We start from the raw sequence: 21,128 nt of genomic DNA on the forward strand, positions 1-21,128 counted from the left end.
TAAGGGGGCGATTTGAGTCACAGCCCGAAGAGGAGTAAAAGGAGCAGATTAGCTAGCGGGTGGGTTGACAACATGCTTGCTTGACAAGAGTGAAGAACGATGGTTAGTTAAAAGACATTTATTTAATAAACGTATTATAAACGTATTGTATTAATCAAATTATTATTCCAAGGCAGATTTATTCAAAATTTTCGAGGTCAATCCAAAGTTTTGATTTAATGATTAATAAACAATTATTATTCATTGTAATATAATAAGTCATTTGTGAACCTTTATTATGCATCCCTTTTTTTAACAATTCTGTATAACAGGATCCACAAAAATAACCATTAAAGGCAGCACTGGTTTAAAATCAGCATCCATACACCTTCATAATTCATAATGATTGGATACTGTTTTGTTGGTTGATTTTCTGACAAAGTGGTTGTTTTTTAAGGGGTGGGCACAAGATAATATACTGAGGCCATAAATGAAGTATCTAGTGGCCATAAGATAATATAGTGAGGCCACAAAATCATATAGGGAGGCCACACTTTATATTTCTAGTTGCACAAGATAATATATTAAGGCCACAAGATAATATCATGAGACCACAAATTAAGTTTCTAGTGGCCACAAGATAATATTGTGAGTCCACAAATGATATTTTTTGTGGCACAAGATAACAAGTTGAGGCTACAGGATAATATATCAAGGCCACAAGATAATATATCAAGGCCACAAGATAATATAGTGAGGCCATGAGATAATACAGTGAGTGATTATGTTTCTAGTGGCCAAATTATGTTTCTAGTGGCCAAAGATTTCCTAATTTGTGGACTTATATTATCTTGTGCCCACACTTTATTTAAAAATCTAAATGATCTTCAACTTATTACAGATATGGTGATTCGGTACAGGGCAACAACACACATTTTGGACGTGTCTAAATCAATGTAATAACAGAATCAGATAATAATCAGATGAATGATGTCCTTGATCTCAGAGGCTCCATCCTCCATCGATGACCTGCTCCGTCCCGGTCACATAGGCAGACTGCAGGAAGATCACTTTCATGTTAGTATGTGTGGATCATCACTCAGGCTAAAAACACTCCAGTATAACCATCAACACCAGAAAGTGCTTCAGCTCTGCTTTGCTTTCCCAATCATACTCTCCTTATAATTTCTTATAATTAACCCATTCGTGCAGTGAACGCACACACACACACTAGTGATCAAACACACACAGTGAGCACACAAGCCCAGTGAAGGGCCTTGCTCCAGGGCCCAACAGTGGCAGCTTGCCGAACCTGGGTATCGAACCCACAACCTTCTCATCAATAGCCCGGTGCTCTAACCGCTGAGCCGCCTCTGTCTAGAGAAAGCTAGAGATACGCACTGCCATCTTTATTAATAAGCAGTAATAAGCTCTCTCCAGGTGGGTAGATGGCGCTCTCACCCCTCATCACTCTTCTTAAGCAATGTCGGCTGGCGCAGGCGTTCATGGAGCTGGGGACCTGCTGCTTTCCTCCAAGTGTGACGACTGCCCTGCGATGCTGCACTGACGCAATTTCAAAAAAAGAGGCAGTGGATGGCTTTGCATGTAGCAGAGGAGGCGCTAGGCGTTAAGTCCCTACCCTCCTAGTGTCGGGAGCATTGCTAGTGCTAGGGGGCGCTACGAATCTGTGCTAGTATGGCCTTCAGGTCACGCAGAGGCCTCGTGAAGATCAGCGATGCTGAGGAGAAACCTCGGAGAGAATGAACTCACCTCATCTGAGGCCAGGTAAACACACAGGTGAGCCACTTCCTCTGCAGTGCACATCCTGCCTGTCTTCTGCCTGGCCATGAAGTCCTTAAAGGCCTTAGAATGGAGAGTAATGAACAGAGAATGAACCACTGACCTTGCTTACAAGTCACTGAGTAAACCTGAGTACACACAGCGAATGCATGAGAGGGCGTGGTACCTGCTCTGGATCGGGCCTGGCCTGGATTCTGCCCCTTAGAGAAGGGGTGTCTACAGTCCCTGCAGAGGGATAAAAGAAGAGAGGCGCAGAGAGGCTCAGTCTTAGACTGATTAACAGCAGAAGAAGGAAGGTGTGTGTTGGGAAACCGGCCCGTGGTCTCCGGCAACCTACCCGGGCAGATGCAATTGCAGCGGATCCCTTGCTCGAGGAAGTCTGCAGCCACCGACTTGGTTAGTCCAATCACAGCAGCTTTAGACGTGCTATACACACATCTGTTCACAACACCTGGACAGACAAAACAGTCAGCAGATCTCGGGCACGCCAGACTGGTTGTAATGCAATATCTCGTGCAAAGCTGAATACCACCCCTACCTTTGATGCTAGACGCCACAGATGACATGTTGATGATGTTCCCAGACTTGTGGGCCAGCATCTGTGTGGGAAGGCAAAGTTAAGTACGTATGGTAGATTAGAAGACCTTGCGTTTAACCTATAGCAGATCAATGCGATCACACTAAAGGCATGTATTACAAAGCCAGATCCAGAGCTGAAAGCTCACGCTGGTCCAGTGCGTCCGGTGTTCAGATCAGCTCATTTAAGCGACACTTTAAAAATCGACTACTGTTTTTCCACCATCAGCATTATATCTAAAGCCTGGAAGACGTGAAGTGCCAGAAGGCATGTGTAGGCTCTGTGGTGGTTCTGGATAGTAAATAAAAATGGCTGTATTTGTTTTGTCAACATTGTGACCCCTGGTTCCGTTCACCAGGGGTCACAATGTTGACAATCAGCGTCAGTACACTTCAGTACACTTCTCTACAGTAAACCATTTCACATCAGTGCAGAAATGAAGACAGTAAAGCAACCAGTGAAATTCCACTTAAAACTGAATCCGAAGTCAAATTCTTAAATATATTCTATAATTTTTTTGGCATGTAATGAAATAAAACTTTTCCAGGTTGCAATCATTAAAGCTATTAACATAGCTATATGAGGAGTACCAGGTGGTTGCTATGGTGGTTGCTATGGTGTTGATTCAATGCAATTCATTATTTTATTTCTATAGCGCTTTTTACAACGAATGTTGGCACAAAGCAGCTTTACAGAGATCCGGGTCCGAGCCTCTTTTGAGCAAGCTAGTGGCAACAGTGGCAAGGAAAAACTCCCTCGGGTCGAGAGGAAGAAACATTAAGAGGAACCAAGACCCAAAAGGGTGACCTGTCCTCCTCAGGCCGACACCGGATCATAACAATAAACATCATAAAATCAACAATAAAACTAAACTGAATTAAGAAAAAAGGTAAATGTGGCCTGCAGATAAACCCGTCAGAAGCAGAGTCCAGCAGTGAGGTCAGGATGGTTGATGTTCTACCTCAGGTGGATGCTGAAGTGTTACTAGGCAACTGATATGGTATCCCAGGTCGATTATGGCATCTAAAGTGGTTGCTAGCATGTTGCCAAGTGCCCCCCCCCAAAAGCGAAGATGCTTTTGGGAAACCCTGACCAATTTGTCGCCTTCCAAACTGGGCAATACACAGAGTTCACAGATGCCAGTATTCTGGGTTAATGGTGTAAACAAGCCCACCGTCATGCTTACATATAAACAAACACGAGGGCCTGATGCAGACACAACAACGAGGAGCAATCAGAGCGTGCACATAGGTGGAGGTGAGACGTAAGGTCAGCAGGGTCGGCGGTAAACAAATACAATAGGGTACCGTCAGACACGCTGTCCTACTGTTACACCCCTAAACCGATCACATACGGAACAATGGCTGTTGAAAAATGTAACACAGAGGTCAGATATTAAGTTCATAAACTGTATTTATGTTTTTTTAAAAAACTATATTACATAATATCTGTTTATGTTCATTTAGAGTGCACCATACACCCCCGTTTAAAAGTTTGGAATCCATTTTGTAACTATGTAAAACCAAAATATATAAAAAAATAAAATTAGTCCAGTGCAAATTCACAGGTTTTACAGGTATTCAGGGATTCAAGGGAAGGTGGGGTATTGTAATTATTTAAAGATTCCTTCTGTAAAACGAAGAAGGTAAAACTTCCCAAGTAAAACAAATCCCGAACGAATTGGGCTTTCGAATATTATTAGTAAGAAATTATTTAAAATAATAATAATAAATTAATTAATAAATACGTTTCAAAAATAAAATAAATCAATAATTGTGTTTGAATTTAGAGTTAGGTAAATGGACCAAAAAATGAATAAATAAAAATGATAAATTGATCATTGTTGAAATATGAAATAAAGCATTAAACATCTAAAACACCTTCTTAGTCTAGTTTAAGCCTAAATTGTATTTACTTTAATATAAAGTGCATTAATACTAGCTACAAAAGGATATACAAAGTAGACTAGCAACTGAAATATGAAAATTGGAAGCAAATAATATAATTTTAATAATGTTGAATTTTTTTTTCAACTTTTAAATAAATATTATTAATAAAGCATCTTTTAAAAATAAATAATATAAAATAACACATCTAAAACAATAAGTGTAGTTTATATAATTATAAAATAAATAAAATTGTCATAAAACTGTAATATTAACTATAATAACTAATACTGTAATAACTAATGACAGTATTTTACAGTTGTAATGTTCCATTAGAATGTAATATACTGATGTTTGTATATGCGTTGTGTATGATTGTTGTCACTCCAAATCTCCATTTTTCACTTTTTGACATAAAATAAATTATTATTTTAATTTGTGCTGACTAACACGTCTATTTGGTTCAGAATTAGAGCTTAATTATGGTATGTTTTATTAAAATATATTATTACATGTTTTTATATCAATCATATATCATCGTTCATCGTATTTAACTACCCCTTTAACAATACAGGGTCACTGCAAGCTGGCAATCTGTCCGTGTCTATGTTTTCCAGTATCTAAGAGGGATTAGGGGCTGACCTCTCTGTTGCACTCCTAATCCCACTGAGCAGAAAGAGAACAAAAAACCCGAGGATACGTCTGAATGAGTCAGTATTGTGCACAGAGATAAACGCACAGGGGCATATGCTCTCAGCTAATCCCGTAAGGAGAAACAGAGGGTCACCTTGGGCAGAAAGGCCTTGATCATCAGGTACATGCTACGGACGTTCAGGTTCATAGTGAAGTCCCAGTCCTTCTCCTCGCAGTCCAGGATAGAGCCGTGATGGACAAACCTGGAGACAGCCGACAAAAGGGTCAGATCAATCAGAAGACCAATAATAAAGCCACAGTGTAGTAAAGGGATGCTTCACCAACAATCAAATTCACATGTTTGAATTGTTTGAAGTTTGCTTCCTTAGTTTAGCCCTGCAGCTACGAGGCTAATAATGCTAACAACTAAAGGACGTTTTTGTCACTCAAAATAGTTTTGAACAAGATTTCGCCAACAGCTGCTATTATATATATATATATATATATATATATATATATATATATATTTTTTTTTTTTTTTTTTTTTTTTTTTAAATGCAATTAATGAAGTGAATAAAAAGGGGAAAAAAGTATAGTGAAGATGATATTAATAAAGTTGTTAAAAAAATAATTAGTGCACTAATTTAATATCTATAAAATTAAAGTTAATTAAGTTAAAAATAGTAAACAAAGCATCTAAACACCTTTTGAGTCTAGTCTTTAATTAAAAATGAAACAATATATATTTATTTATTTATATAACAAATAATATATATATTTAAATAAAGTAATATACAAAAGTACAAAATAATGAAAAAAGTGTAATATGTAACATAATAATGCAATTAATATTAAATAATTGATATTTTACCGAAATAACTAGTCAACTTGGTGCAGAATTTAAGTGTGTGTGATATGGACTCATAATAAATAAATAAATAAATAAATAAAGATGATGATGATGTTATTATTGTTGTAGTCATTATTATTGTTATTATTTAAAACTATAAAATATTTTTATTTGAATATATTGCACTGATCATCCCTGTCACACAAAAACCTTACACTTCCAAAACAGCAACTTTAAAGGAGAAGACTTCATTAATTAATCTAATAACTGTGAAGTCAGTTAGAACATTTCTATTGGTCCATTTATCAAAAAGTTTTTTTTTTTTCTCTTAACAGTGACAATATATGTGTATATTAACTGTACTGTGTTTTTTACTGGTGTGCAATGTGTAATAATTTAGAACTAGAGCTGAGCAATATTTTTACAATAACAATGATAATATTTTATTGTATTGTGATCGATTTTGTTATCATGATACACGATAAGCCTTTCTAATCATATGGTTTAATTAGATAAAGAGCAGCAGATGTTGAGTAATATTTACTGTATTCAGTACAGGATAGAGTAGTTGTATAGCAGTTTATAAGAATATGTCGCTACTGGTGTATTTAGTCTATAATTACATGTATCATGATGAATATTGTGTATCATGAAAATGTCTTTAAATATCATGATATAGTATTTTTACCATACCGCCCAGCCCTATGTAGAACAGTTGCTGCACTTTCAAGTTGAATATGTTAAACAGCAACACACCACCTGTGTCTATTTCTAGTGTCGGTTTAAAAATAGTGCATTATTAACTTCCACACAGAGCTAAAGCAGCTACCCTGCCACGTTAAAGAGCACGTCGACACGGTCAAACTCCTTAGCCAGAGCCTCCACTTGGTCCTTTTTGGTCACATCGACAACTCTGGTCTGGATCCCTGCACAACAAAGAGAAACGAGAGGAGTTGGAAACGCATGGGTCACAAGCACCTCTGGACCACATAGAAAAGGAGATCCATCACAGGGAATTAACAGGATTAGAGGGGATGAGAAAAGGGCACACTCAGAAAACTAAGAAGTGGATCACTGGCCTGAAACAACTTCATGGGAAAGGAAAGCCCAGTTGTTACACTCTGAGTGTAGCGTGTGAATTAGATTAAGTATAGGATCATGCAGGACATGTGATTTTCATCACATGGGTCTGTTCCACTCTGATACAGACATTTGTGGAGCAATCTGCCAATCTGCTGTGCCTGAATGGTAGCTGGCTTGTGTTTTTTTATTACAAATAGAAATATCCCCCAAAAAAGTATCCCATACATGCTATGAGTGAAATGTCTGGACAAATTCCTGTAAAGGTTTCTTTGTTTTATAACTTTATGTTAAGCTATTTTAATTATTGTATATATTAATATTTTTAATGATATATAATTTGTATATTATTTTATATTTGTATAATTATATATAATTGTTTATATTATTATTTGTAAATATATTATTATCATTATATCCTCTAATTATTTTAGATATTATTATTTTGAAATATATTGTTATTATATATTCTAAATATTTTAGATTTTATTTTTAAATATATTGTTAATATATGATATAAATAACATACTCTAATTATTTTATGTATTATAAATTTCATATCATACACATTTTTCTAGATTAATTTAATTGGATTTTACTAAATGTTTGACACCTGCCCCAAGGAAAACTCGTACTCGTACAGCTTGGACCTCCAGAGGTACTCCAAATAAGCCTACAGTTTTGCCCTTTATCAAAGGACTGGTTCCAGTGCATTACACTAGACAGAGAGTTCACTATTTAACCTTTAATAAGGCACGTTAATAATAATCATAATCATAATTATAATAATCATCATCATCATCATTTTCATTCATTTTAAATTTCAGTGCATGGAATTTGATGAAAAATCTTTGTCAGTGTGAGGAGACATAAACAATATTTAGGCTTATAAAATACTGTGTATATATATAGGGACAGACTGCCCTATTCATGGTTATCCTAACAGTAAAGTACAAAAATACATTTAGCCTTTGCATGTCTGTCTGTGCAATTACTAATGAATAACTCTAAGGATATAAAGAGCAATGGGAATGTTTTAACCCCAAACAGGTAGTTCAGACAGCATATGGACGCCTATGGACCACCGGTGGTCCAGTGTTATTACAAACTTCTATTACCAAAGAATAGCCCCACCAGATTGTACAGACATCCCTGTGGTTACTAAATAATACTCCTTAGTGTGTAATAAGCCTTTCTGTGTTAAAGTCCAAAAAACTAATTACAAGCACTTACTCCTAGAAGCCCATTCATGGTAAAGTTAGGGTATAAGGAACAGACTGCTTTCCGAATGAGGCACAATACACGGCAGCCAATTAAGCAGAGCTCATTCAGCATTACATGTGATGGGGGGTTTTGGATAAAAATAAAAAAAAAGATTGAAAAAATAAAAAATAAATCAGAACTCATCCAGTTGTGATTCCAGACTAAAGCTGGAGGACAACTGGGAGCAATAAATAAACAAAAATCATTGCTGGTTTGCGCTGTTTAATATAATTCAGCAAAATGAATCACTGTGAAATTTGAGATCACATGATCAAATATATATATATACACACACAGTCACATCATAATCATATCATAATAATAATATCATGACCACTCCTGGTCTGTCATGAACACTTTGGAGCACTGTGATCCCCTCGCACCAGCGCAACACACACTACTAACACACCACCGCCATGTACGTGTCACTGCAGTGCTGAGAATGACCCTGTGGTGGTCCTGCGGGGTCCTGACCATTAAAGAGCAGGGTAAAGAAAGGCTGAGAAACAGATGGATACAGTCTGTAACTATAGAACCACACAGTGCTCCTACATGGCCAGCGGAGCTCATATGATGAGCCGAACCAGGGGTGCTCATAATATCTGGATATGACTGTATATCCAGCTCTGGATAAAATGAAGAGACCACCCTACATGATCAGCTTCCCTGGTTTTACTATTTATAGGCAGTGTTTTTAAGGGAAATTAACATTTGCGTTATATTTCATAAACCATGGACAACATTTCACCTAAATTCCAAATACAAATATTACTATTTAGAGCATTTATTAGCAGAAATGATAACTGCTCAAAAACACCTGCTCAAATAATGCAAAGAAATGATAATATCTGAACTTTGAGAGCATTCATAAATCACTATAGTGAAATAAGCTTGACGGCCAATCACAGCTCTCATATCTTGTTAGGCTCTCCACTAGTCTTTCACTTTGCTGTTGGGACTTTATGCCAGTCATAGGATGGTAATTCAGATAACTCAGCTTTGTTTAATGAAATGGCTGGAATACAATGACTGCCGGACACATAGAGATGCAAATTTAATAAAAAATATACATATTATATATGTATATATGTATGTATTTATATATATGTCTATATATTTATATACACATGCAGATGTAATAACAGCAAATAACAACCATTCATATGTCAGGATCCTTTACTGACTTGTGTCAGTAGATGGCAGCACTACTCTACCTGGGGTGCCGTCCAGCTCTTTCAGTTTCTCTGCATTGATGTCTGTAGCCGTGACCTGAGCTCCTTCCTTAGCAAAAGCCTGAAAAACAAACATTTTAAATGCAATTTTAATTTTTTTTAGCTTATAGCAACACTTCATACCACCAGCACATGAGATATGTCACAGTAATATTGAGGAAGAAAGAGAATTAGCCTCTTTCCTTTTTTTATTTGGCTGTGCTGCCACATTTAAGAGACAAAAGAAGCACCTCTAAGCTATTCTTCTCATGTAAAGAAGAAGAAGTCACTGACAACTCAATCTCTTTTAGCTTCCAGTGCAATTACAAACTGAGGAGAAACGCCGTCACGCATCAGCTATGACGCAAAAGCCTGCATCGCTTCCCTTTGATATTTCCACAGGTCTCCCCTCCGTCTCACCTGCATAGACCTGCAATGTGCCTGCAATGTGCAATAGCACCAACAGTAACCCGGATTTCTACATTTCTGTTCATTAAAGAGCACACGTCCTGCATGTTCTCCACTGTATCCCACCTATAACCTGGATTTACAGTCCACACATTAGCACTGTAGCTCCAGTCCAGCAGCACTGAACATGACTTTGCTGAGTGGCGTTATTTCAGGTAAAGGGGGAAACTGTGTGAACTGGATTTGTCCACTGTATCATTCATTCATGTAAGGTTTCCGAGTACGGGGTTTGCGAGAGGAAAAGCCTCACTTCCACAGGTTTTTATATTTAATGGTCAGATTCCCGCAATTTGCTGCCGAGCCTGAGGCAGTGGCAACCTCACTATGTCATTTCTATTATTTAACACACAAATCCAGCTGTAATGGAATCTGACCGATTCCCCCAGCACAGTGCAGCACCGCCAGCAGTGCAGTGGACTAAACCCCAAAAGGGTGCTTTGCTATTAATTCAAGAGGTCATGTTAACATGGTATATGAGATAATACTATTTCTGAAAGAGTAACATGCTACTTCTAGTTATTGTCCATTAAATGTCACTATTTTATATTATTATTTTTATTTATTTATTTATTTATTTTTTATTTATGTTATCAGTACATCGACATTTTCGCATGTCCACACCGACCAGCGTGAAATTTGCATCTAAAATATCCCCTGAAATATCAAATACATGTTATTCGTATCAAACCTTTATTATTTCTAGGCTTAAGTGTGTGTCCCTGGACACATAACAGGTATTTATTCCAAATAAAAACCTTAGTTTTTGTAAAAAATTGACTTACCACCCCGTCACACTAGCTTGTTTTGTCTACAGCCACAAAACAAAAAAAGGTAAAGTTCTGATATTTGTTTATATTGTTTATTTGTTGCGTTTTCATGTTAGACAGGGTCCATTAAGCTCAACCCAACCACCCCGTCACGCTAAACAGATGGGGAAAACCGTTTATTAAGACGTTTACGCTAGTAAAGCAAAGCCAAAAATGGCATGGATTGGCATGTGTGCTAGGCCTGGAAGTTGACTATGTGAAATTTACCACCCCGTCACGTTTTATTGCGAAAGTGGCTCCCATGTCTGAATTAATATCATTTTAATAAGGACTTTAAACCTATAGTGATGTTTTTTAACATTTGCTTCAGCTTGTGAATTTTTGCTCTTGAAATCTTTGAAAAATTAAAACATGGAAATGCATCCGTTTCATTGAATCACTCAGGACTGACCTCACTGACCTCTCAGTCTTGACCTACTGGTACTCGAACAGTGGATTGCATCTCCCACTGAAAAAAAAAAAAACTGCCTGGCCAGCTCTGACTGGTCAAGCTGGTTAAGCCGGTGGATCAGCTTAGCTTAGCTTAGCTTCTGACCAGCATATGGTACGTTTTCATTTAAGGTTGATAGTCCAGCCTGTCCATCATTATGACCAGCTTGACCAGGCTAATCATCCAGTATGGCCGAGCTATCTGACCACCATATCAGCGTGACCACACTGGTCCACCAAACAGGTGGAACAGCTGCTCATCAAGCTGGTCATGATGATTAACCAGAGCTGAAATGGTCAACCAAGTTAGGGGATGTTTTCATCTGGATGACCAGCAGAAGCTGGTCTTGAGCTGGATTTTTTTCAGCAGGGATCGCCGAAAAGCAATGCCTAAACCATCTCATAGCTGACCCTCGGTCCATTTTCAGAGATAACGGTCAGAAACCATGTAAGCATAAACTACATTAGCCACCACATTAGCATTAAGGAAGCAAACCAAAGGCCCTAAACACGCCCTGGCTGAGCTTGGCTGATTCCACCAATTCCCTTCATGTAAGCTGATCAGTGTGTGGCAGGATAAGCGCCAGGGTTCAACAGGCTGCAGACTTGGTGTTCTGCGTATGCCGCAGTGATGTGTGTGCTGGAAATAAAGGGAACGGTTACTATAGCAGCGGCTCTCCCGATTCCTTGGGCAGCTGCAGACAAGACGATGACTTTGCCGTCCAATCTGCCCATGATTTTCACCTGCGGCCTGCGGAGTGAGCAGAGAGACATGGGTGGACAGAGAAGTGGCTCATGCTGACCGGTTATCAAACAAACATCGATCAATTAGACGATTAATTAGACCCTGCAATTATAGCGGAGCTAGGTCCTAAATAATGGAGCCAGGCTGATATTTTTGATATCCTCCCATTCACTGACACAGCAGGGTGCACTGTGCTGAAGGGGAGCATTGGTAAGGCTATGTGACACCTACGTAAACCTTTCTAAGGCCAGGTTTGGCCGTATCTGGGGTCATTTCATGAGTTATGACCGCAGACGCTTGCTGGTTTTAACTTTAATGGATTACTTCTCAAATGCAGATGGGTGAACCATTACACTCACTGGCCACTTTATTAGAAACATCTTTCTGCTGTACAGGTAGACAATGTAACCCATCTGCTCCCATCAGCTATTGTGTTCATGCTATAGTTGGTCAACAGTGGTCCTGTGATTGGAAACTATATACACCGATCAGCCATAACATTAGTACCACCTCCCTAATGCTGAGCAGATCTCCCTTGTCCTTATACACCGATCAGCCATAACATTAGTACCACCTCCCTAATGCTGAGCAGATCTCCCTTGTCCTTGTCCCAGCTCTGACCACTCCAGGCATGGACCCCAGATCCAGATGGACCCAAGTCCTGCAAGTTGTGAGGTGGGGCCTCCATGGGTCGCATCAATAAGCCCAATAAGCCAATCATCTGTGGCGTCAGTTGACCGGTTGTCCTTTCTTGGAGCACTTTTGGTATCCTAACCACTGCATAACCCCGGGAACACCCTCTTGTTTTGGAGATGTTCATTTTTCCTGCTTTTAACACCTTCATCATCATCATCATCATCTTCAAGACCTGACTGCTCACTTCCTGCCTCTTATATCCTCTTATATATATGTTTCACCAGCTGACAGTGGTACTAATGTTATGGCTGATTGGCTTGTGCATGCAATATGTAGCTACTTGGCTAGCAGTCTAGATGTCTGGACTATTGACCATTCATAGCTTCAGTCCTGCTCTCACTCACATGAACCAGTTTGCTGACTCTCCTGCCAGTCTGCCAGCCCTGCATTTCTCTGACCCCTCAGCACGAGCTAATGCGCAGAAGCAGGAGGAACTGCCCAGAACTGCCCAGAACTGCCCCCCTGCTCGCCATGACTGACCCCTGAACTGATCGCAGAGGAAAAGCAGGATTATTCAGACACGTTACTTACTTCCAACAACCTGACAGCAGCAGCACAACTCTTCCTCACGTCATGTGACAAGACAGCGCCAGGTAAGTGACAGCGCTGTCAAAATAAAAGTCCCTTCGCTAGCAGACTTCTGTTTTCGAGGCCAAATTCAACGTCGATTATAATATCATATTTTCCCTAAAAAATAAAAAAAAACAGAGAAAAGAAATAAATTATTGCTCAGAACGACGAAAGCCAATTGATACAAAATTAATAAAATTTTATAATAGTAAATGATAATATAATAAGAATTATGATATAATAATAATATATTATATTATAGTATATTATAGTATAATTAAAATAATAATTATTATTATTATTATAAACTATGTAATCAAACTTTTATTTATTTGATCATCTCTGCACTTTTATGATGACTTTTATGATCAAGGCACTTTACAAAAAAAATTAATGAAATAAATGACAGAATAAAAAATTGGCAGGAAATTGTGACTGGTATTTATGTTGCATTTACATTAGGTGTTTAAATATATATATTATATAGTTTTTTGTTTTTTGTTTGTTTGTTTTTGTTTTGTTTGTTGTTTTGTTTTGTTTGTTTTTTTTAACTGGCTTTTCAGCTCTAAGCTCTAAAAAAACTCATGATCCCACTCCGTGCCCAAAAGAGCTAACCTCCTGGACTGGGTTGCGTACATTTGTTATTACTAAGCCTGTAGTTCCTTTTACTTAATCCAGTTGCACCACACATCTGTATGTTGGGTACTAGTGACAAATTAACCAATACATAGTTTATGACCGTTTATCTCAATTACCTCATTTAGCTACCCCATATTTACCCTGATCGAGTGGTTTACGCTATCCAAATATCTGTCTGCTGTAGTACAGTCTGGAAATGCCCGGATGTGACTTGTATGGACTTGGCACAGCCAAATATCCCAGAATGCATTACGCACCACGCTGCCATTCTGATTGCAAAGTTACACTACAGCGTCCTCCCGGCCTCGAGGGTCCGTACTTCATAGGCAGAACTACCAAGTACAGCAATCCGAACCTGCCGTACTTTGTATTGAGAGCCCCCTCCAGAGTAACCTTGGGTTAGGACAGCGGAATGGCTTTTCAGTGGGGAACAGTCTAAAATATAATGTAAAATATAATATATAATAAGAGTTCAGAGAAAGTTTAATCCAGTCATTTATTGGCTAAACTGACTACTTTTACCTAAACATCATAAACCACTGATATTAAAATGGATAAGATGCAACAGAAAAACCCAAAGCCTCAGATCTGCTTGCTGTTCTCAGTTAAATACAGGATTGCTAAAATCTGATAAAAGCAGGTCTGTTTTATAGATGCTTTTGGCGTCATTTTGCGTTTCTCGTGCTGCAATAGAGCCGAACAGCAGGACGGTACATTTGCTCTGTGTACGAAGTGCTTTGTCCACTGGACAGGTTGGCCTCCTTCTGCTCCACACACATTACTTTTAGAGCAGAAAGCACTTCATTAAATGTATATCCTCTCTTGATTATATAGGCTGAGCACACAGCACTGGTAAAACCCTTTGTTCTCTTGTCTTGAGAATCAGTTTGTGTTTCTGGATTAAAATCCAGGCTTTGTTGATATGATGACAGATAATACTGGGTAATTATTAGGTGCAGATGGAGAGCTGGGTGGTAAATATAATGAATGTGTGATGACATTTTCCAGAGAAAAACAGATAACTAGGATGGAACAGGTCATTAAAGACTGTGAAAGAGTCCACATTCAATACAGGCAATTATTATTATTATTATTATTATTATTACTATTATTATTATTATTATTATTATTACTACTACTACTACTATTATTATTATTATCATTATTATTATTACTACTACTACTATTATTATTATTATTATTATTATTATTATTATTAATATTATTACTACTACTACTATTATTATTATTATTATTACTACTACTACTACTACTACTATTATTATTATTATTATTATTATTATTAATATTATTATTATTATTATTATTATTATTATGTCCTATTTGACATTTTTCCATGGTTTGAGCCCTGTAGCTATGTAACAAATTCTGGAAGAATGGACCAATAGAATTACTTGTAGTAAACCTACACTGACTTCCATTCAAAGGAAGCCATTTAGGGATGTGTTTGCCTTCTCCTGTAAAGTCACAATTTTTGGAGATACATGGTTCTCAATGGACAGTGATGACATATTTATATTTCAGTTTTATGAAAATATTATTTGTACCACTTCTAAATTGCACTCGGACAGCCAGTGAAGCGGTATTTGCAAGTGCGAAACTCAGATTTTAGATGCTACTGTAAGGGGTTAGTGTCTGCGAGGCACTGATACCCAAGGGAACTCCAATCCCCAGAATTCCTAGGGGTAATCAGTGCCAATCAGACACACCTGGTGATCACAGCATTTAAGGCTGTGACAAACGGCGCTTCTCTGTCACACCTTTGTAGAGGGGTGACCGGTATGGTAGGGAGCAGTGGGCGCGAAAAACAAGAAAAGTTCAAAAGGAGAAAAGAAAGGAATTTAAAAAGGAGAAACAAGAAAAGTTCAAAAGGAGAAAAGAAAGGAATTTAAAAAGGAGAAACAAGAAAAGTTCAAAAAGATAAAAAAAAAGGAATTTAAAAAGGAGAAACAAGAAAAGTTCAAAAAGATAAAAAAAAAGGAATTTAAAAAGGAGAAACAAGAAAAGTTCAAAAAGATAAAAAAAAAGGAATTTAAAAAGGAGAAACAAGAAAAGTTCAAAAAGATAAAAAAAAAAGGAATTTAAAAAGGAGAAACAAGAAAAGTTCAAAAAGATAAAAAAAAGGAATTTAAAAAGGAGAAACAAGAAAAGTTCAAAGCTCAACAATCAAACAGTTCAAAGAAACCTTTGGTCTTTTGTTTGATAGTTTAAAAAGCTGCTTGAGAGAGAGAGAGAGAGAGAGAGAGAGAGAGAGAGAGAGATGCAGTTTGTTTTCTTCAGTTGTTTTAGTGTTAACAGTTTGAAATCTAAGCTACGCCATCTTGGTATCTCCTTTGTTTGGGTTTCCTGCCTTTTTTTAATGGGGAACAACTCCACCATTTGCCCGTGCTTGCTGGTGGTACGGTGTTTAAGGTGTTGGACCTCCATTGCCATGGTGCTGGTTCAAACCCAGCTGGAAGCAACTTTTCACCCACAGTCCACAAAAGCACCCACAGTCACACGAACCACAGTCCTACGTCACATGAGGCCTGTCCTTACAGGCTTTCCTCTCTGCCCTTGGGTCCACTCCCTGACCATCCTGTAACACTTGCTAATTCATTCCCAGCATGAATAAATCCACAGATTCAACTCAACACTCAGACTCAGAAGACTAGCTATGATACGTATTGTTATATTTCTCAGGGTTTGTGGACGTTGTTGTTTTTGGGTTTACCTACGAATCACGGAGGATCTTTTGAGAAGCACCCAGACAGAGTACAGCTGTATTTTTAGTAGTTAATCGTCTGGTAAACTCAGTCTTCCAGTGAGCACTTGAACGCAGCATTAGGTGACGTTTACACCCCAGGTAAATTGGCTTAAATTTTTAACCCCTTAAACAGCCTAGGGTTATTACAAACCTCCCCTACCAAACTATAGCCCCACCAGTTTGTACAGAGGTCCCTGTAGCTACTGAGTAATACAACTTAGTGTGTAATAGGCTTTGGTGTGTTAAGGGGTTAACATGCCCAATATCTGACATTTGTCTGAACGCGCTCCTAAACTAACAAGCATGCGCCAAAGAGCAGCGCTTCCCGTGACCCTCTCGTCCATAGGAAATCAATGAAAAGGGAGTCCGCAGCAACGGTCACTTCCTTAATGATCATGTTAATGTGCAGCAGAGGGCAACTGCAAATTCAGGAGCAAATTATCTTGGGAGTGAAGAAGCAAGAGAGAGGTCACTGTGGGGTCATGGGACTGATGTAGAAGTCGGCATGGCTGGTCAGTCAAACCGGGTCACACTGCCATGTATCAGATAGGTATCAGATTTCAATACCGCATATCAAAGTGGCCCAAATTGGACCTTTCACCCCCCCCCCCCTCCCCACCCTACAGTGTATCCAGACTGAGCGCAACCTCTCAAACCAGTGGAATCAGGAGTGTGTATGCTCCTGCTTGATGGCAATGGACGCCTGCAGCTACACCGGCCCTTTATTGATAGAATTGGTGACCCCAGATTCAGAAAATGCTTATGAGGAGGCCACCTCTTAGCATCAGCTGACTAATTAATGTCCTTTACACCCCAGAAATCAGGCATGATTCATTCAGCATGAATGAATCCACAGATTCAACTCAACGCTCGGACTCTGAATCAAATGGCATTTGATATCTGTGCATGTGAAGCCAGAAATCCACCTAGTTTTACTGGCACTCACATTTCATGCTGTGTGGAGGCAACCCCCATTGGATGTCCCATTAGGCCTGGAGGACAAACCTGTAATGGCTTATTGATTCAATGAAAAGGAAAAAGTAAACGAGGGATTTTTCTTGCTGATCGAAGCCCTTCTTTACATTCTTTCTGTTCAAACATCTCAGACTGGCCTTTAAAAAATTCGTTTCTTTGATTTAACCACATTAATGGCTTTATTTGTCACTTGGTGGGGGGCTGAGAAAGCAAGACTGGTGGCATTAAACCAAGAATACAACCGAAAAAAAAAAACAATGATATGCTGGTCAACCAGCACCACAGACAAAACAAGACAACCATGTCCACCATTAGTGTTGAACACAGATGGAATTTGGCCTCCACCTTTAATCCATCTATGCGGTAGACGCAGCCATTGCTGCAGCACCTGGAGAGCAGAGAGGGTGAAGGGCCTTGCTCAATGGCCCAACAGTGGTAACTTGCCAAGCTCGGGTATCGAACCCACAACCCTGTCTTCGACAGCCCGGTGCTCTAACTGCTTTAAGTCTCTAGAGTTAACTCGCTGTTTTAGCACAGTGTAAGCCAACAGTCAATATAGTCCTAGCTCTAAACCCACTTGCTGGGACTCTAGGGCTGCTCCTCTGTGAACTGTAGCTAAGGAAGTGTCTTGGAGGAGAATTCTAACAGACGTGCTGAGTGATGGAAGGACAGAAATGGTCATCCTCCCACCCAGACAGAGCGAGACCAATTATTATGCTTTCTTGGGCTATGGCCAGAAGCGCTTGCTACTGCTCCTGTTCTTCCCAGAGAGAAGAGAAACAGGAGGAATGGAGCAAATGAGCAGTAATGGAGGAGGAGGGGCAGCTGATCACTTCAGCTTCATGAGATTTATGTGTGGACAGTAGGAATCGCTGTCTGTGACTGTTTTCTTGGTGTTTTTTATGTTTTGCATTCAGGACAAAACCAACAGCCTCTGAGGGGTGTAGCCATCTTTGTTTTGGCTCTGTTATCAGGAGATTGTGGGCTCAGTCCATGGCAATGCCACAGCCTTCCATGGCAAGGAGTCCAAAACTGCATCCAATTTTTTTCTCAAATAAACTAAATACTGGCTTACTTGTTTTTCTACCTTATAGGGACTCTTCTAGGGATGTTCTATGCCAAAGTCAAATGTTTAGAAAGTTAGATATTAGATACACTACATGTCCAAATGTTTGTGGACACCCCTTTTAATTAATGCATTCGGCTACTTCAAGTTGCACCCATTGCTGACACAGATTTGTAAATATATACACACACCGCTTGTCTAGTCCCTGCAACGAACTACTGCCAATACAATAGGACTCTCTGAAACAGATTAACTTGACCCTATTGATACCATGCCTAAGCACTGAGCTGTGGAGCTACATTCTCTGGAATGATGGATGGTGGTGCTCCATCCAGTACTTATGATGGGATAAGGTGGGGTGGTGATCATCCAACATCCTGATCTCACCTGACCAACTCTCTCTCTCTGTTGGTGCAATCAAATGCTCACAGCAATGCTCCAAACTGTAGTAGGAAGACTTCTTCTCTGGACAATAGACAATTGATTCTTCAAATTCCCAAATTCTGAAGTCCTAATACTTTTGTCCATATGTAATAGTTTGTCACATGGCTATGCTAGCACTCAGAATTACTTGATTGCTGTGGGGAGAATCCCCAATAGTTCTCGTATGGATTTGCGTAATGCATGCTGGGTACTGTATTGAGAGAATGCTGATGGATCATGACGTAGTTTTGGAATGGGCTGCCTAGGGTAAGGGTCTGGTTAGGTTGGGGTTAAGGTTAGGCTGTACAGAACCATTTAAAAACCTTTCAATAGAACCACTTAATTACTAGGAGACTCTAAAGTTTAAAAAGGTCCATCCATTAAACCTCCACATTCTTCTAAAGAATGCCATTTTATTTTCTCTTCATTTTTGAGTGTACGTAGGCGTCCTGCATTAGACCCAGGCCCAGAATGAGAGCGCTACAAATAATTGGCAAACACTCTGCTCATTAGCAGGCTGGATACACTGGCGTTTTACCATTTGCATCACAAGGCGATCAATAGAGTACCCGTATGCTGGCTTAATTATCGCTTGTTCTCGTAAATCAATCGTCACACAGGGTTTACAAAGCCATCCGGGCCGGAGTGACGACCGGAGAGGAGCGTGCCAGGCTGCAGATAACACTACATTTTAATGTCGTCTTTATCGCTGGCTTGGCAGTTGACACGTCAGCGTGAAAAGCTGTCAGTGTGAGTGTTTCTGCTCTTGTTTTGTTTTGCCACAATGGATCCAAACCGGGCTGCTGGAACATTTTGGTCTGACCCGGAGCGAAGCAAATCCGGGCCAGAATGAAAGTAAATCATCTGAAACAATAAGATTAGATTGAACTTGAGGAAAAAGCATGGTGACCTGAATCCAACCAGGAAAAAAAGAAAACATCACAAAAAGGAAGGAAGGAGGGAAGATAAGAGCGAGCGAATGGAGAATACTAGAGGGATGGACGCAGTCCGTTGATATTTGACTCTGGGAGCAGAGCATACAGACTCCGATGATCGATTGCTGACATTTCCACAGTGTGGCCTGGGAAGGTTAAGGGCGGGGCTGACGTCAACCAGGGAATACATGACAAAATCAACGATGACCTGAAGACGGCAGCAGGCCATCATATCCATGTATAGATCAAACAGTTGGGATTCCTAGAAAGCAATCCATATAGAAACTGAGACCACTTTAATGAGCTTGGAATTTGACTGTAACTAAAGGAGTTGAATATATATCTCTCTGTGGAATACAGTTGATTTATTTGACTGCAAGTAATGATGTCCTGATCCGATCCAGTGCCATCAGGTGCCCTCTAGGCGCCATTAATAGGCATGATCAACAGCTGCTGCAGCCGACTTTTAGAGTTAGCTCAGAGCCTCGCTTTAAACGTGACCCAGCGACTGCAGACGGCTCCCAGAGCGTCTAAAGAGTAAAGAGTAAAGAGTGGGTTAGTTAATCTGTCAGAAGAGGAGGATCTAAACTCTTCACTCTTCCACAAAATTATTATATTATTATAATATTATTTTATTTATGTATTTATTTATTTATTTAGTCCGCACTGCCAGTTTGGTTGTAGTTGTGCAACTCCCTTTGGGGTTCATTATCTCCCTTTGGGAAGATCTAACGCTCCTCCCATCCCGTCTTTACTCTCGTATTACGACTGGTTGGAATTCAGACTATGGTGGAAATGCTCTGTTCTACCAGCGAGAGAACAATGCTCCTTTCTTAGGTTCTCAACCGGCTCTGAACACTGCCTGAACAGAGTTATGTTCTCTGGACCGATTAAGTCCAAATATAATGGGCCACAATCAGCAAAGGATCATCTTGCCAGCTGTAAACCCATGGTTGTGGATCTATCGTCCATCATTGATCATTTGGGCTTGTGTTGCGAAGTATATTGCCCGGATGGAGGAAAGTATGGATTCTGAAAAATACAAGAACCCCCTGGTTGCAGGATGGATCTCGAGCCATCTGTTATAAGGAATGGCTTCTGCAACAGGATAATCCAAACATACCTCAATCTCCACCCTGAAACTGCCTGAAGAGACACAAACTAAAGCTTTTGGAGTGACCTTTACAGTCCCATGACCTAAATATCGAGCTGTTCATGCAAGACTACATAAGAATTTGTAGCCACATTTACTAATGGGAGGAGAGCGAAGTGGAAGTACAGGGTCTGTGTTTCTAATAAACTGGCCACC

At 39.3% G+C, this 21,128-nt stretch overlaps 1 protein-coding gene across 1 annotated transcript; it reads right to left on the reverse strand.

Annotated features, from left to right (window-relative positions):
* Positions 1 to 258: 258 nt before the first annotated feature.
* bdh2 (3-hydroxybutyrate dehydrogenase, type 2) lies at positions 259 to 13,033 on the reverse strand. Its single transcript, XM_072669843.1, has 10 exons — positions 12,976 to 13,033; positions 11,667 to 11,754; positions 9,283 to 9,361; positions 6,555 to 6,651; positions 5,030 to 5,138; positions 2,318 to 2,378; positions 2,117 to 2,230; positions 1,946 to 2,004; positions 1,750 to 1,842; positions 259 to 1,035 (listed from the first exon to the last, which is right to left on the reverse strand). Exons 2-10 carry the CDS (start codon positions 11,736 to 11,738, stop codon positions 982 to 984), a joined length of 738 nt encoding a protein of 245 aa, XP_072525944.1. The 5' UTR covers positions 11,739 to 11,754; positions 12,976 to 13,033; the 3' UTR covers positions 259 to 981.
* Positions 13,034 to 21,128: the final 8,095 nt, after the last annotated feature.

This window comes from Salminus brasiliensis, chromosome 24 (genome assembly GCF_030463535.1).
Source record: "Salminus brasiliensis chromosome 24, fSalBra1.hap2, whole genome shotgun sequence".
Lineage (NCBI taxonomy): Eukaryota > Metazoa > Chordata > Actinopteri > Characiformes > Bryconidae > Salminus > Salminus brasiliensis.